This window comes from Jaculus jaculus, chromosome 6 (genome assembly GCF_020740685.1).
Source record: "Jaculus jaculus isolate mJacJac1 chromosome 6, mJacJac1.mat.Y.cur, whole genome shotgun sequence".
Taxonomy (NCBI): domain Eukaryota; kingdom Metazoa; phylum Chordata; class Mammalia; order Rodentia; family Dipodidae; genus Jaculus; species Jaculus jaculus.
The window spans coordinates 44,172,953-44,191,283 of NC_059107.1; the positions used below are offsets into that span (position 1 = coordinate 44,172,953).

Sequence of the window (18,331 nt, forward strand, 5' to 3'; positions counted from 1 at the left end):
AGCAGTCCTCCTACTTTTGCCTCTTGAGTGCTGGGACTAAGGGCATGCACCACCATGCCCAGTTTATCTTTTGAGTACTATTTGGAATTAAGCTAATTTGTCAAGGAATGGTCAGTCTTCCTTCCTTTTCTTTTCTTTTTTCTTTCTTTCTTTCCAAGATAGGGTCTCATTCTAGCTCAGGCTGACTTGGAATTCACTGTGTAGTCTCAAGGTGGCCTTGCTTGAACTCATGGTGATCCTCCTACCTCTGCCTCTCATGTGCTGGGATTAAAGGTGTGAGCCACCGTGCCCGGCTTAAAACTTTTTTCTTAACACATTTATGATTGGAGAAAAATGAATACCATAAAGATGTCCCTGTATTTAAAAAAGAACTAGAGGTGAGAATTCTGTTCTATAGCCATGATGTAGTAAATAAAAGTATGAACAAAGCAAGAAGGAACAACTGGATAACGTCTATGAAACAGCTGTTTTCAACACTGGTCAGCTGCTGGTTCAGATTGAAAAAGTTAAACACAGAGCCCTGTATTCTCCCCAGAGAGTCTTTCTGGAACGTTGCACATGGAAAGGAATTCTGTGAAAAGCACATTGGTTCCACTGAATTGAAGACTCAGAGACCAGGGTCCACGAAAGCTGAAATTTGTGGTGTAGGGTATCAGAGAAGAGGATTTTTGTTGTTGTTGTTTTCGAGGTAGGTTCTTACTCTAGTCCAGGCTGAAGAGAAGAGGAAATTTAACCAGAGAAAGAACTCCAAGTATCTTTGCAGGATTCCTTTGAGTCTTTAGCTAAATACTAATCTATGCTCACTTAGGGAGACATTTCAAGAGGTTGAAAAAGAACAGTTACTGAGAACAGAAAAATAACTAGGAACTTGAAGCTGAACAACTCCCAAAGTTAACAGCGGGTTGGAGATGTTTAACTTCGGACCAAACATTGAAGAGACTCTTTTTTTTTTAACTTTTTTGTTCATTTTTATTTATTTATTTGAGAATGACAGAGAGAGAGAGAGAGAGAGAGAGAGAATATGGGCATGCCAGGGCCTCCAGCCACTGCAAACAAAGTCCAGATGCGTGCGCCCCCTTGTGCATCTGGCTAACGTGGGTCCTGGGGAATTGAGCCTCGAACCAGGGTCCTTAGGCTTTACAGGCAAGTGCTTAACCACTAAGCCATCTCTCCAGCCCTGAAGAGACTCTTTTTTAAAAAATTTTTTATTTATTTATTTGAGAGCGACAGACACAGAGAGAAAGACAGATAGAGGAAGAGAAAGAGAATGGGCGCGCCAGGGCTACCAACCTCTGCAAACGAACTCCAGACGCATGCGCCCCCTTGTGCATCTGGCTAACGTGGGACCTGGGGAACCGAGCCTCGAACCGGGGTCCTTAGGCTTCACAGGCAAGCGCTTAACTGCTAAGCCATCTCTCCAGCCCCTGAAGAGACTTTTTTAAACATCTTGAGACATTCACCACAGACTGCAGAAGAGTCATATATATATATATATATATATATATATATATGTTTTTTTTTTTTTTTTTTTTGGCTTTTCTAGGTAGGGTCTCATTCTAGCTCAGGCTGATCTGGAATTCATATGTAGTCTTAGGGTGGCCTTGAACTCACAGTGATGATACTCCTACCTCTGCCTCCCGAGTGCTGGGATTAAAGGCGTCCACCACCACCCCCGGCGAAGGGTCATATCTTTATATTAAGGTACTATTGGTTTTAATGAAGAAAGCTTGTCAGACATGGTTGTGCGCGCGCGTGCGCACACACACACACACGCATGTGTGTGGGTGTGTGTAGGTCAAAGGAAAACTTTCAGATCAATCCTCAACTTTCTACTTCACTTCCATACATACACTGGGATTATAGACGCCTACCAGTTTTCAGTTTTTATGTGGGGATCTGAGGATTTGAACTCATTTGCTCAGTTGTGCAGTAAATGCTTTATTCACTGAACCATCTTCCCAGCCCTGCCATCCCCTCTTATCAGTAAGTACTTTACATGCAAATGGATTAGATATTTAGGAATTAACCAAGGATGTGAAAGAAATTTATAATGAAATTTACAAAATGTTATTTAAAATACAGACATAGGGCTGGAGATGGCTTAGCAGTTAAGGCTCTTGCCTGCAAAGCCAAAGGACCCAGGTTTGATTCCCCGAGACCCACGTCAGCCAGATGTACAGGGTGGCATGTGCCTCTGGAGTTCGTTTGCAGGACTACAGGCCCTAGCATGCCCATTCTCTCTTTCTATCTGCTTCTCTCTGTCTCTCAAATAAATAAAATAAAATATATTAAAAAATAAATGTTAGAACGGGTTACCAAAACTTTAAAATTATGTCAAGTATAATAGAATTATATGTCTCTATTATTACTTAAATTTTTTTTAATTTATTTGCAAGCAGAGAGAGAGAGAAAGAGGTAGATAGAATGGGTGCACCAGGACTTCCAGCCACTGCAAAATGAACTCCAGATGTATGTACCACCTTGTGCATCTGGCTTTCATGGGTGCTAGGGAATCGAACCTGGGTCCCTAGACTTTGCAGGCCAGTGCTTTAACTGCTAAGCCATCTCTCCAGCCCTCTGATTATTATTATTGTTTTTTTTTTTGAGGTAGGGTCTCACTCTAGGCTGACCTGGAATTCACTATGTAGTCTCAGGGTGGCCTCAAATTCACAGTGATCCACCTACCTCTGCCTCCCGAATGCTATGATCAAAGGTGTGTTCCACCACATCCAGCCTCTGATTATTTTTAAACTATTTCAGTGTTGTTTCTAGAAATAATAAATACCCCCGCATTAATTATTTTTTCTTCATTTATGTCCTACTCAACAGACATACTTAGATTATAATTAAAGCAGTTTTAGTGCTAGTACATCTGACTTACCCATGATTTTTGATGTTGTGTTCTAAATTTAGATATCCAAAGAGAAGAAGAGAAAGTGAAGCGATCTGTGAAAGATGCAGCCAAGAAGGGCCAGAAAGATGTCTGTGTGGTTCTGGCCAAAGAGGTGGTGAGGTCGAGGAAGGCTGTGAGCAAGCTCTATGCTTCCAAAGCACATATGAACTCCGTGCTCATGGGCATGAAGAACCAGCTTGGTAAGGGGCAGATACTTTAATGTTTATCCATAATGCTGTCGTTGTCACTGGTACTAGTTGTTCCTGGTTTCCTAGTAAAGGAGGACCAAGGTCAAGTCTGGTTTTATTTATTTATTTATTTATTTGGTTTTTTGTGGTAGAGTCTCATTCTACTCCAGCCAGGCTGGCCTGGAATTCACTCTGTACTCTCAGTGATCCTCCCACCTGAGTGCTGGGATTAAAGGCGTGCACCACCATACCCAGCTGGTTTTTGTTTTTTACGTAAGCGTCTTCACTGGGGTGCTATACCAATGCAAGATATAAATCTTATTATTTTATTCTTTTGTCAATGTTTCTGAAAGGACAAAATACCTAAATTTATTTAGAAGTTAGAATATACTGAATGTATAAAGAGTTGCAGTTCATAATTCACATAGCATTTGAATGTTCTTCATAGAATGAACGTGTGATCTCATGGTATTCTCTTTAAAACACTGGCTTCTCAAGCTGTGCCTGGTGGCACACACCTTTAATCCCAGCACTTGGGAGGCAGAGGTAGGAGGATCACCATGAGTTCAAGACCACCCTGAGACTACATAGTGAATTCCAAGTCAGCCTGGACTAGGATGAAACCCTACCTCAAAAAACAAAACAACACTGGCTTCTCATTGCATTTGGGTTAAAACTCGAGTACTTGCTCTTTTCTGCTCTATATCCATCCACAGTGGTCTTTCTGTTCTTGGCACTAGATAAATTTATTCTTTTTTTTTTTTTTTGGTTTTTCGAGGTAGGGTCACACTTTAGCTCAGGCTGACCTGGAATTCACTATGGAGTCTCAGGGTGGCCTCGAACTCTTGGCGATCCTCCTACCTCTGCCTCCCGAGTGCTGGGATTAAAGGCGTGCGCCACCACGCCCGGCCAAATTTATTCTTATCATAGATCCATTATACTTATTCTTTCTGTCAGGTACACACTTCAGCTACCTCTCTGATTGACTCAGTCTTTCTCGTATGATTCAAGTCTCAGTTCAAATGTCAGACACTCAGTGCAGGCTTTTCTAAAGTGTCTCACAACATAGTTGTATCATGGAAGTACCTTTAATTTCCTTATGGCTCTTTTAAGTACATAAAACTAGCTTGCTTATTTATTTGTTTGTTTATTTGTTTATTGCCATGTTTGGAATCAAACCAAGACCTTGCACATGCTAAGCAAGTGTGCTACCACACAATTTCTATGTTGCCAGCTTTTGTTATTTATGTTTAATGCATAAATTGTTTCCTCTCATTAGAACTAGGACCTTGTCTGTCTAGTCTAGAAAGAATCTAGCTTCAAAACCAGTGTCTGGTGCAGTTAATATTTGTGAAGAGTGTATCTGTTAGTAAGGTGAAGTGTTAGTTGTTCCCCTATGTACATACTCTTTATTTTTTATTTATTTATTTTTTAAATTTTGTTTTGTTGTTCATTTTTATTTATTTAGTTGAGAGCAACAGAGAGAGAGAGAGGGAGAGAGAGCGGGAGAGAGAGAGAGAATGGGCAAGCCAGGGCCTCCAGCCACTGCAAACAAACGCCAGCTGCATGCGCCCCCTTGTGCATCTGGCTAACGTGAGTCCTGGGGAATGGAGCCTTGAACCGGGGTCCTTAGGCTTCACAGGCAAGCACTTAACCGCTAAGCCATCTCTCCAGCCCTGTACATACTCTTTAAAAAAATATATTTTGCCGGGCGTGGTGGCGCACGCCTTTAATCCCAGCACTTGGGAGGCAGAGGTAGGAGGATCGCCATGAGTTCAAGGCTACCCTGAGACTACAGAGTTAATTCCAGGTCATCCTGGACCAGAGTGAGACCCTACCTCGAAAAACCAAAAAAAAAAAAAAAAAAAATATATATATATATATATATATATATATATATATTATTTAGTTTTATATATTTGAAAAATAAAGAGGCAGAGAGAGAGAGAGATTGGGCACGTCAAGGCCTCCAGCCAGTGCAAACTCCAGATGCATGTGCCCCTTGTGCATCTGGCTAACGTGGGTCCTGGGGAATCAAATCTGGGTCCTTTGGCTTTGAGGCAAACACCTTAATTGCCAAGCCACCCTGCAGCCTTAAAATTATTATTATTAACAACATATTTTATATGGGTACATCATGTGTTGGTACCCTCTTTTCCCTTATCCCTGCACCTATTCTGTTGGGAACCCTCCTTAGTAGGATTTCAGGTATTCCTTATTGGGTTGTGGTTTATGCATTGTGGGATCAGCAGTCAGTTATTTTGGGGGGATATGTACATACTCTTAATTGTACTAAGCATGTTGTGGAACATTTATCAAAGAAATTTTACTGAAGAATGTGGTCTTCTCCCTCCCCCACCCCCCGCAAGGTAGGGTCTCACTCTAGCTCAGGCTGACCTGGAATTCACTGTGTAGTCTCAGGGTGGCCTCGAACTCATGGCATTCCTCCTACCTCTGTCTCCTGAGTGCTGGGATTAAAGGTGTCCCACCATGCCCTGCTGGGTTTTCTCTTTTGTTACTTGGTATATCATTTCAGATTGAGAACTTCAATTCTTCAGAGAGAGAGAGAGAGATTCTCTGTACATGGTAATTGCTATAGTGTAGGTTCCAAATATCAACATCACTATCATCATCAATTTTTTAAAAAGATATTTACTTATTTGTATATTTATTTATTTATGAGAAAGAGAGGCAAATAGTTAGGGAGAGAGAGAATATAGGTACACCAGGGCCTCTAGCCACTGCAGATGAATTCCAGACACATGTGCCACCTTGTGCATCTGGCTTACATAGGTACTGGGGAATCGTACCTGAGTCCTTTGGCTTTGCTGCTAAGACATCTCTCCAGCCCTCATCATCAATTTTGCCTTTGTGTTCTACTTTCTGAGAAATTTCCTCAACTTTACTTTTCAGCTCTTTTTTATTTTTATTTTATTTATTCACTTATTTAGTGGAAAGTGAGTGAGTGAGTTAGTATGTGTGCACCAGGGCCTCTAGCCATTTGCAAATGAACTCCAGATGCATCTGCCTCTTAGTGCATCTGGCTTTACACGGGTACTGGGAAATTGAACCTGGGCCGTCAGGCATTGCAAACAAGTGCCTTTAACTACTGAGCCATCTCTCCAGCCTCATACCATGTGGTGCTAGGGACTGATTGTCCCTAGGCTTTGCACATCTTAGGCAAGCCATCTACCAGCTGAGCCACATCCCCAATCTCTCCAGCTCTTCTCGTAATACTTTAGTTTTACAATCTTAATTTTAATTTCCTGTAAAATCAAAATTTGATAGTTCCTTTATTTTTTGGTTTTGGTTTTCTGAGGCGGGGTCTCACTCTAGCTCAGGCTGACCTAGAATTTGCTATGTAGTCTCAGGGTGGCCTTGGACTCTCAGTGATTCTCCTACCTCTGCCTCCCAAGTGCTGGGATTAAAGGTATTTGCCACCATGCCTGGCTTCCCTTTTTTAAAAAAAAAAAAAAGTTTTTTTTTATTTATTTGAGAGCGACACAGAGAGAAAGAGGCAGATAGAAAGAGAGGGAAAGAGAATGGGCGCACCAGGGCCTCCAGCCACTGCAAACGAACTCCAGATGCGTGTGCCCCCTTGTGCATCTGGCTAACGTAGGTCCTGGGGAATCGAGCCTCAAACCAGGGTCCTTAGGCTTCACAGGCAAGTGCTTAACCTCTAGGCCATCTCTCCAGCCCCCCCCCTTTTTTTAAAAAAAATATTTTATTGATGTTTACTTATTTGACAGAGAAAGAGGGAGAGAGAAAGACAGAGAGAGAATGGTTGCGCTAGGGCCTCCAGCCACTGCAAACGAACTCCAGACACGTGCACCCCTTGTGCAGCTGGCTAATGTGGGTCCTGGGGACTCAAACCTGGGTCCTTTGGCTTTGCAGGCAAATGCCTTAATTACTAATCCACCCTCCAGCCTTAAAATTATTATTAACAACATATTTCATACATCATGTGTTGGTACCCTCTTTTCCCTCATCACTGCACCTGTTCTGTTGGGAACCCTCCTTAGTGGGGTTTCAGGTATTCCCTACGGGGTTGTGGTTTATGTGTTGTAGTCAGTTATTTTGAGGGATATGTACATACTCTTAATGGTACTAAGCATGTTGTGGAACATATATCAATGAAATTTTACTGTGGAGAATGCAGTCTTTTTTATTTTTGAGGTAGGGTCTCACTCTAGTCCAGGCTGACCTGGGATTCACTATGTAGTCTCAGGCTGTCCTTGAACTCACAGCGATCCTCCTACCTCTGCCTCCCAAGTGCTGGGATTAAAGGGAGAATGCAGTCTTAAATAATACCTTTGTAATCTTGGTCTCCTTTACTTATAATGTCAAAACTCATCAGGCTCGTATTAGAACACATCAGTTTGTGAGCAGGGGTTGTTGGTTTTTATGAGCAAGCACCTTTAGCTGCTGGAACATCCACCCAGCCCCTGCTGGTGGTTTTTGAGACAGAGTCTGAATATGTTGTCTAGGCTGGATTTGAAATTTGACTGTCTCAGCCTCTCCTTGACAGTCTTTTTCTTTTTCTTTTTTTAAAAATTTAATTCAGTACTATATTGCTCCTACAGTACCAATAAAGTATTGCTATTCTTAGAAGTTCTAATATTTTGGTTCCTGGCAAACTCTTATAGGAGGAAATAGCACATAAAACCTTGAATTTTAACTTGGAAAATATGGAAATATATTCCACATTTGAGTTCACTTTAGAGATCTATACTTTGTGTTGTACTTTCTGAGAAATTTCCTCAACTTTATTTTCCATCTTTTTTTAACTTTTATTTTATTTATTCACTTACTTAGTGGAGAGTGAGTGAGTGAGTGAGCATGGATGCACCAGGGCCTCTAGCCACTTGCAAACGAACTCCAGATGCATCTGCCTCTTAGTGCATCTGGCTTTACATGGGTACTGGGAAACTGAACCTGGGCTGTCAGGTGTTGCAAACAAGTGCCTTAACCACTGAGCAATCTCTCTAGCCTCACACCAGGTTTTAAGGGCTTTATATATCTTAGGCAAGCCATCCACCAGCTGAGCCACATCCCCAGTCTCTCCAGCTCTTTTCTTAATACTTTAGTTTTACTATCTTAATTTTAATTTCCTGTAAAATCAAAATTTGACAGTTCATTTATATTTTGGTTTTGGTTTTCTGAGGTAGGGTCTCACTCTAGTTCAGGCTGACCTGGAATTTGCAGTGTAGTCTCAGGGTGGCCTTGGACTCTCAGCGATTCTCCTACCTCTGCCTCCCTAGTGCTGTGATTAAAGGCATGCACCACCATGCCCAGCTGACAGTTCCTTTTTTTAAAAAAAAATATTTTACTTTTATTTATTTATTTATTTGACAGAGAAAAAGGGAGAGAGGCCCAGCTATAGCATTCCTAGGCATATATCCTAAGGACTCATCTCATTTCCTTAGAAGTACGTGCTCAACCATGTTTACTGCTGCTCAATTAATAATAGCTGGGAAATGGAACCAGCCTAGATGTCCCTAAACTGATGAGTGGATAATGAAGATGTGGCACTTTTATACAGTGGAGTTCTACTCAGCGGTAAAGAAAAATGAAGTTATGAAATTTGCAGAGAAATGGATGGATCTGGAAAGGATTATACTAAGTGAGGTAACCCAGGCCCAGAAAGCCAAGCGCCACATATTCTCCCTCATATGTGGATCCTAGCTACAGATGATTGGGCTTCTGCGTGAGAAGGAAAATAGTAGCGGAGGCCAGTAAGTTAAAAAGGAGATATAAAGGGAAGAGAAAGGAAGGGAGGAGGGTACTTAATAGGTTGGTATTGTATATATGTAAGTATAATGATTGAGATGGAGAGGTAGTATGATAATGAATGGAATTTCAAAGGGGAAAGTGCGGGGACAGGGAGGTATTACCATGGGATATATTTTATAATTATGGAAAATATAAAAAAGAGGGAGAGAGAAAGAAAGACAGAATAGGCTTGCCAGGGCCTCCAGCCACTGCAAATGAACTCCAGACATGTGCGCCCCCTTGTGCAGCTGGCTAACATGGGTCTTGGGGAATTGAACCAGGGTCTTTTGGCTTTGCAGGCAAATGCCTTAGCCACTAAGCCATCCCTCCAGCCCCCGACAGTTCCTTTTTAAACAACTGTCATATGTTCTTACTTCCTGAGGCAGTTTGAACCTTATTAGTGATGGTCTTCGTTTGAAACTTCTTGTGTTTAATGCATCATTTCTCATAGCTTCTTCTTCCAGTCCTCACTTCTCTCTCCTCTGTTTTTTTTTTTTTTTCCCGGCTTTTCAAGGTAGGGTTTCACTCTGGCCCAGGTCACCTGGAAATCACTCTGTAGTTTCAGGGCGGCCTCAAACTCATGGTGATCCTCCTACCTCTGCCTCCCGAGTACTAGGATTAAAGGCGTGGTCCACCACACCTGGCTCTGTCCTCCTTTTGAAGAAGTGAGGAGAAGGGAAGCAGGGAGTAAATCTTGTTTTATTTATTTATTTTTGTCTTTTGAGGTACGGTCTTGATCTGGCCTATGGAATTCCACTATGTAGTCTCGGGCTGATCGCAAACTCACGGAGATCCTCCTACCTCTGCCTCCTGAGTGCTAGGTTTAAAGGCATGAGACACTGCCCCCAGCAAGGGTATTCTTTTTTTTTTTTTTTTTAATTTTTTTTGTTCATTTTTTATTTATTTATTTGAGAGCGACAGACATAGAGAGAAAGACAGATGGAGAGAGAGAGAGAGAATGGGCGCGCCAGGGCTTCTAGCCACTGCAAACGAACTCCAGACACGTGCGCCCCCTTGTGCATCTGGCTAACGTGGGACCTGGGGAACTGAGCCTCGAACCGGGGTCCTTAGGCTTCACAGGCAAGCGCTTAACCACTAAGCCATCTCTCCAGCCCAAGGGTATTCTTTTCATGCAAATGATTGAGCTCCAAAGAGCAAAATGTTCATTTAGTTTTTCTTTGTTTCTTTTCTCTCCCTCCTCTCTATTTTTGAGCCATGAGATTAAATTTGAGAACAGTACACAGTTATTGTTCTCAAGGTATAGAATGGAAAGCCAATAATTGAATTCTAATTTACTATTCATTTACTAAGAAAATAATGAACTTAACCAAATCAATAGGTATTTATAATTGTAAACTGATGAATATTAGGAGACTGTAAAAGGGCAATGGAGAGTCAAGAGGCACCTTTCAGGCCCTGATGAAGTCTGAAGGTGGATGTGCAGTTAATATTGGTGGGGTGCTGGTGGAGGTGGTATTCAAGTCTGAGTGGCATATGTCAAAGCCCTGAGGTCTGAAAGAACAGGACATTTGCAACACTGGAGGAAGATCTGGGAGGTTCAGGTGCTTAGCAGAGAGGAGTGATTGTTGGAGAGGATGGACAGGGAAATAGATAATTCTTATAGCTGTTAGGAGCCTGGGGGTTTCGAAGACAAGCTCAGAGTTCTACTTGCTGTGGTAATGGTGCAGATAAAGTGCAGTGGGAGGTCAGAGGTGAGGTATTTGGGGAGAGTCGGTAGAGGCGCAGGTGAAATAGTTCAGGCAGTGATGAGGCAAGAGTTTGACAGGAGTGCGCTAAAGGGGAGAGTGGGAGGTACAGCTGGAAAGATGTGTTGGAGTCAGAGTTCTGATTAGGACATGAAAATTCTGGCATGTTTGAGCCCAGACTGCAGGTGTGTGTGTGTGTAGGGGGGAGGGTAGGTACTGATGTACCAAGATGGAGGCCATGGGACCTGAGAAGGAATGGAACAGGCGGGTATCTGAATCTTAATCTAGTGGGAATGAAATTGAGAAGAAATGCTCTAGAGAACTGTTCTAGAGACAGAGTAAATGGGATTTCGTGAAGGTTAAACAAACCTGAGATGTGAGCTCTGGAAGCTAGAAGTATTGTAGAGCCATTAGTAAAATACACAATAAGGAGAGAGGGTTGGTTAGAACAGAAAAAAAGAGAGTCCATTTGGGGCTGACCAGGCTAGCTCCATGAGATCAGCATCTGTTTGGTTCTCCCAGCTACCTACCACCTAAGCATTGAAGGGATCCCCAAAGAGGTTTGTTGAAAGGGTTTTTGGTGGAATGTGGCCTTTTGGAAGATTTAATACAGCTGAAAGGGTGACAGCAGTATGTGAGAAGGGAGCAGGAGGGAAGAGTTTCTTTTCTAGGAGTGGAAAAGAGAAAACTAGAAATAGTGTAACCAGAGTTTCTAAGAGGTCTTTGTCTGTCTTGAGTCCCAGTACCCCATCCAATACCCAGCCTGTGTTGGCTTTGATGAAGTCATTCGTTTTCCTTAAGATATTTCCTATTAAAATCCAGAAGTCTTAGGGAGCAGTAAAGTTAAGCCTTGTCAGCTATTAATACATTATTATGATTAGATTCGTTGCAAGCAACAGCTTTCTGACAGCAGCTCCTAGCAGAAAAAGACACATGATGAGTAGGTTGTGATTGGGATTGAAGGTTAAGGAAGAGGGTCAAAGGTGGGGCAGGAACAGAATTACAATATGATCCAGCAATTCTACTTCTAGGTCTATACCCAGAAGAATTGAAAGCAGAGACTCAAATTGTACAACTACATTCCTGGCATGATTCACACAGCTAACAGGTAGAAGTAACACACTGTTGATTTTGATGTAGGCAACAACATGGATGAATCTTGAGGATATGCTAAGTGAAATAAGCACATCAAAGAAGATTAGAAACTCTTATAATTTCACTTACCTGAGGTACCAAGAGTATTTATTATTTTAAAGTGCTATAGAGATATGTAAAATAAAAAGCAGATGTTCACCAATTGCCCTGGCTCATCCTCAGCCCACTTCCCCTTTACCCGTACACAGAAGCTGGTCTTTACTACAGGCAGAGGAGAGCAGGGTCTAGCAGTGTGGAACAGTGCAAGAATAGTGCCAGGCACATGGTTTTGGCTCTGCGTACTGTGTGGCAGAAGAACTCTGCCTCTTGCGGCTGCATTTCTAGTATGGGTAGTCCTTGGTTCCCAGCAGTGTGGGGTCCTGTGATGTCAGCACCCATCCGAGTCAGCTTGTCCACTTCTCGTGTGGCTTTTGTTGAAATAGATGCAGCTGTTATTCTGTCACTATACTCAGAATGTGGTTCTCTTTCTTTTTCCCCTTGGGATACAACATGTTGCTACATTTGTAGAAGATTCTAATTCTCATTGGCTTCAGCCCCTTTATTCACCAGTAACTACCATCTGAATTACCCTGTAGTATGTTTTTTTTTTTAAATTTATTTATTTATTTGAAAGAGAGAGAAAGAGAGACACATACACACACAGAGAATAGATGTGACAGGTCCTTTAGCCACTGCAAACAAACTCCAGATTGTGCCACCTCATGCATCAGTTTATGTGGGCCCTGGGGAATTGAACCTGGGTCCTTTGGCTTTGCAGGCAAGAACCTTAACTGCTAAGCCATATCTCCAGCCCTAATATGTTATTTTTAGTCTAACATTATATTGTTTTACACATAAACATGTATACACTCATAGTTACTTACCCAGGCTTATAAGTCCAAACTTAAAAAACTGGAACAGAATTTACTTGTCATAAATTTATTTTTACTTACTGATTGGCAGATCATAATTGTAAACAGTTAAGGGATAAAATGTGGACTTTCAAAAAAAATGTGGGGTTTCAATATGGAATGATTAAATCAGGTTAATAACGTAACTTGTTTTTTCCTTAGTAGAATTTTTACTTTTTAGAAACTTTTTTTTTTTTTTTGGCTTTTTGAGGTAGGGTCTCACTCTAGTTCAGGCTGACTCTAGCTTAAAAACTTTTTATCGAGGGCTGGAGAGGTGGCTTAGCAGTTAAGCACTTGCCTGTGAAGCCTAAGGGCCCTGGTTTGAGGCTCAATTCCCCAGGACCCATGTTAGCCAGATGCACAAGGGGATGCATGCATCTGGAGTTTGTTTGCAGTGGCTGGAGGCCCTGGCACGTCCATTATTCTCTTTCTCTCTCTGCCTCTTTCTCTCTCTGTCTGTCACTCTCAAATAAATAAATAAAATTAAACAAAAAATTAAAAAACAACTTTTAATCGACAATTTTCATAAATATAGACAATATACCATAATCATAATCCCTTCTCCCTTGTCTTCCCCTCCCAAATTCCCACTCCTGAATCCTTTCTTTCCAGTTAGTCTCTCTTCTATTTTGATGTCATCATTTTGTTTTTCCTGTTTCTTTTTCAAGGTAAGGGTCTCACTCTGGCCCAGGCTGGCTTGGAATTCACTATGTAGTCTGAGAGTAGCCTAGAACTCACGGTGATCCTCTGCCTCCTGAGTCTTGGGATTAAAGATGTGTGCTTGTTTTTCCTTCTGCTGTGAAAGTCATGTGTAGGTAGTGTCAGGCACTGCGAAGTCATGGATATCCAGGCCATTTTGTGTCTGGAAGAATACATTGTTAGGAGCCCTACCCTTCCTTTGGCTCTTGCATTCTTTCTGCCACCTCTTCAGCAAAGGTCCCTGAGGTTTGGAGGGTATGATAGAGATGTCTTACTTCATGCTGAACACTCCATTGTTACTTCTTCTCAGCACTTTGGTGAGTTTTGAGTCACTCCAATGGTCACTGCCATCTGAAAAGCTTATCTAACCAAATGTGAGAGTAGCATTACTATATGGGCATAAATATAAGAGTTTAGAAGGCAGTTTGGTGGGTATAATATATTAATTTAGCCAGAAAACAGTATTAGTTTTCTTGCTAAGCCTTATGATCTCCCCAGCCATAGGCTTTTGACTGGGTTTTCAGTACCATGTGTGCATTCCCTCTTGTGGAGCAGGCCTCCAGTCCAATCAGAGAGCAGTTGGTTTCCCCCATAACAGATATGCACCAGTTGGTACATTTGACCTGGCTGGCCAGCCATAAAGCTTGCAGGGTCCATTGCTAGTTAAGACTGTTGATGAAGTCTCTCTCCCAAAGGGCTGTGTGCTTCATAGCTCTTTCCAGAATCCTGATAGCTAGTCTGCATGGAAGAGGCTTCCAGCTCAGCTACAGCTTGATCTTACCTAGTGTAATTTTTTTTTTTTAATATTTATTTGCAAGCAGAGAGATAGAAGAAAGACAGACAGAATGGGTGCACCAGAGCCTACAGCCACTACAAATGAGCTCTGGATGCATGCACTACTTTGCACATCTGGCTTTACATGGGTACTGGGGAATTGAACCAGGGTCATTAGGCTTTTCAGGCAAATACCTTAACTGCTGGGCCATCTCTCCAGCCCTAGTTTAAACTTTTTTTTTTTCTAGTGCTAAGGATCAAACCCAGCACTGCACATGCTAAGCAGCCTACCACTAAGCCACATCTCTAGAGCTATTATTTTATTTCAATATTTTTAAATATTTGCAAGCACAGAGAGATAAAGGGAGAGAGAGAATGAATGAATATAGGTGTGCCAGGACCTCCTGCCACTGCAGACAAATTCCAGACTCATGTGCCATTTTATGCATCTGGCCTTATGTGGGCAATGGGGAATTGAACTCAGACCATCAGGCTTTGCAAGTGCCTTAACCCACTGATCCATCTCTCCAGCCCCTGAGAATCTTTAGAATGACTAGTCTCTGCTTCTTTGTGTTTGGCTTGGTTAGACTGTGCCTTTAGGTGGGAGCATGCATTTGTCTTTCTGTATTAGTTACATTCATGCTGCTGTGACACAAACCTGACAGGAACAATTTAAGGGGGCAAGTTTATTTTGGCTCATAGTATTATTCACTCTTTGTGTGACAAAGCACCTGACAAAAGCAACTCCAGGGAGGAAGGCTTTTTTTGTTGTTGTTGTTGTTGTTATTTTTCGAGGTAGCATCTCACACTAGCCCAGGCTGACCTGGAATTCACTATGTAGTCTCAGGGTGGCCTCGATCTCATAGCGATCCTCCTACCTCTGCCTCCCAAGTGTTGGGATAAAAGGCATCCATCACCACACCCGGCGAAGGCTTTGTTTTGAATCACGGGTTGTATTCATTGTTTTATCACATTGTTTTCTTACTAAATTTTTAGTGCTTGGCTGTTTTAGATAACAGTGCTTTATCCAATATGGACAATATGGTGGAGAAGGCTTGGCAGCAGGAGCATAAAGTGGAGCTGGTCACACTGTGTCCCCAGTCTGGAAGCAGAGCCATGAGTGCTGCTCCTCAGCTTGCTTTCTCTGTTTCTGCAGCCCTGAGTCCAAGCCTGTGGGATGAAGCTACCCCTACTTAGGGTGGGTGCTTCTGCTCAATTAACCAATCTAGAAAACCCTTCACAGACATGTGAAGAGATTTGTTGCCATGGTGATTCTAAATCATATCAAGTTGACAATTAGAGTAATCAGCACAGTATCCAGAGATGATTCTTCTGCCTCTACCTCCTGAAACCCATGTTTTTTTCCTTTCCCTCAGTACACTGACCCTTCGTTTTTCCTTGTTCTTCCTTAAAATCGGGAATTAATACCTTTCTTTTTTCTTTTTTCTTTCTTTATTTTTATTGTTGTTGTTATTATTATTATCTTTCTTTCTTTCTTTCTTTCTTTCTTTCTTTTTTTTTTTTTTTTTTTGATTTTCCAAGGTAGGGTCTTGCTCTAGCTTAGGCTGGCCTGGAATTCACTATGTAGTCTCAGGGTGGCCTTGAACTCAGGGCAAACCTCCTACCTCTGCCTCCTGAGTGCTGGGATTAAAGGCATGTGCCACCACACCTGGCTAATACCTTTCTTTTTTAAAAAAAGAGAAAGTTATTTGCAAGCAGAGAGAGAGAGAAAGAAAGAAAGAATGAGAATGAGCATGGGCATGCCAGGATCACCAGCTGCTGCAAATGAACTCCAGATGCATGCACCACCTTGTGCATCTGGCTTCATATTGGTACTGGGGAATCAATCCCAGGTTGTTAGGCTTTACAGGCAAGCACCTCAACCACTGGGCCATCTCTCCAGCCCCCTGGAATTTATATCTTTCTTAAAGTAAAAAAATCCCTCAGTACTTAACAGATACTATATTTACATGGTTTGAAGTCCATTTTTTGTTATTAAAACAAAATAACGTGTAGTGGATACTTTATAAGTAGGTTTATTTTGGCCATAGTTTTGGGAGTTGGAAGCCCCAGATGGATGGATGTGAGGGCCTTGTTGGGAACGACGTCCTGACAGAGCACAACTGGAAGAGGTGATGTGAGAGTTAATAAAGTTCAGAGTTCCACTGGCCAGGATTGATCTTTTTAGTGTAACTGACTCTCAAGAAAACTAGCAAACTTTGTGAGAGCAGCACTCACCCCTTCTGAGAATAGTGCCCCATCACCTGATACTGTTCTATAGGTATCACATTTGGTGGCCCCATTAATTCTCACCATGGCCACACTAGAGACTAGGCTTCTAGTACCTGAAACAGGGTGGGATACACTCAGACTATTTCCAGACTAGTACAGTCTGTCATCTTTTGCCTTTTACTCTAATAATTTCTTCCTTTCTCCCTTCCTTCCTTCCTCTTCCTTCTTCCCTCCCTCCTTCCCTTTTTTGGTTTTTTGAGGAAGGGTTCCACTCTTGTTCAGGCTGACCTGGAATTAACTCTGTATTCTCAGGGTGGCCTCAAACTCACAGTGATCCTTCTACCCCTGCCTCTTGAGGGCTGGGATTAAAGGTGTGTGCCACCACACCTGGATCTTTTTATTTTTGTTATTTATTATTTATTATTATTTTAATTGTTATTAACATTTTCCATGATTATAAAAAATATCCCATGGTAATTCCCACCCTCCCCACCTATTTTTATTTTTAATATGTTATTTTTCTTTATTTATTTGAGAGAGAGAAATAGGCAGAGAGAGAGAGAGAGAATGGGTGTGTCAGGGCCTCCAGCTGCTGCAAATAAACTCCAGATGTGTGTGCCCCCTTGTGCATCTGGCTTATGTGGATCCTGGGATATTGAACCTGGGTCAAGTGCCTTAAACACTAAGCCATTTCTCTAGCCCCTCCTCCTTTCTTCCTTCCTCTCTTCCTTTCTTTCTCTGTTTCCTTTTTCCTCCACTTTTACCTCCTCCTCTTCTTCTTCCTCCTCCTCCTCTCTTTTTTTTTTTTTTTTTTTTTTTTAATATTGAGGTAGAGTCACTGTAGCCCAGCCTGATCTGGAATTCCCTGTGTAGACTCAGGGTGGCCTGGGACTCACAATGGTACTACTTCTGCCTCCCAAGTGCTGGATTAAAGGCATGCGCCACCACACCTGGGTCTCTAATAATTTCCTGAATGTAAGTCACATTGTGGTACTCTGTGTTATAGACAAGGATAAAACATTGGCCCATATGGACATCAGACTTATAATTTAAGCAGAAGTACATGGAATTTGCTTGATTTTTTTATATAAATTATTTATTTATTTATTTATTTGAGAGAGACACACACACACAGAATGGGCATACTAGGTAGCCACTGCAAATGAACTCTTAGACAGATGTGCCACCATGTGCATCTGGCTTACATGGGACCTGGAAAATTGAACCTGGGTCCTTTAGCTTTGCAGGCAAGTGCCTTAACCACTGAGTCATCTCTCCAGCTCTGCTTGATTTTTTTTTTAGCTTTTTTTTTTTTTTTTACTCTTCTCTTTGCCTGCATTTGGACAATGATAAACAGTAAGTAACATTTTGCACTCTCTTTTTTTTTTGTATCTTTGTAATAGTGGGTATAATTTATTTTTTATTTCAGCCACATTGATTCTTGCCCCTTCCTCTGATTTTTTTTTTTTTTTTTTTTCGAGGTAGGGTCTCACTCTGTTCCAGGCTGACCTGGAATTAACTCTGTAGTCTCAGGTTGGCCTTGAACTCACGGTGATTCTCCTACCTCTGCCTCCCGAGTGCTGGGATTAAAGGCGTGTGCCACCACGCCCGGCCTCCTCTGATCTTTTAAAAATATTATTTATTTATTTATTTATTTATTTGAGCGAGAGAAAGAGGGAGATTGAGAATGGGCATGCCATGGCCTCCAGCCACTGCAAATGAACTCTAGATGCATGTACCCCTTTGTGCATCTGGCTTACATGGGTCTTGGAGGTCAAACCAAGATCCTTTGACTTTGCATGCAAATGCCTTAACCGTTAAGCAATCTCTCCAGTCCCCTTCTTCTAATTTATATTGATTTTAGTAAATACACATTTTACTTTCTCATTAAAGCGGTAAGAGAAATGAAGTATTCTCTGCCATTAACCAGCTTCCTTACTAATTTAAAAAAAAATCACAAAATGTGCTCTTACATGCCAGCTAAGCATCTAGCCATACTGTTCCTGTTCTGTGAGAAGCTCC

At 41.8% G+C, this 18,331-nt stretch overlaps 1 protein-coding gene across 1 annotated transcript in view; it reads left to right on the forward strand.

Annotated features, from left to right (window-relative positions):
- Positions 1-18,331, forward strand: part of Chmp3 (charged multivesicular body protein 3) — a 39,035-nt gene that overhangs the window by 8,818 nt on the left and 11,886 nt on the right. The window contains exon 3 of the mRNA XM_004660512.2: positions 2,914-3,093. Coding sequence (XP_004660569.1) covers positions 2,914-3,093 — 180 coding nt within the window. The remainder of the gene's footprint in view (positions 1-2,913; positions 3,094-18,331) is intronic.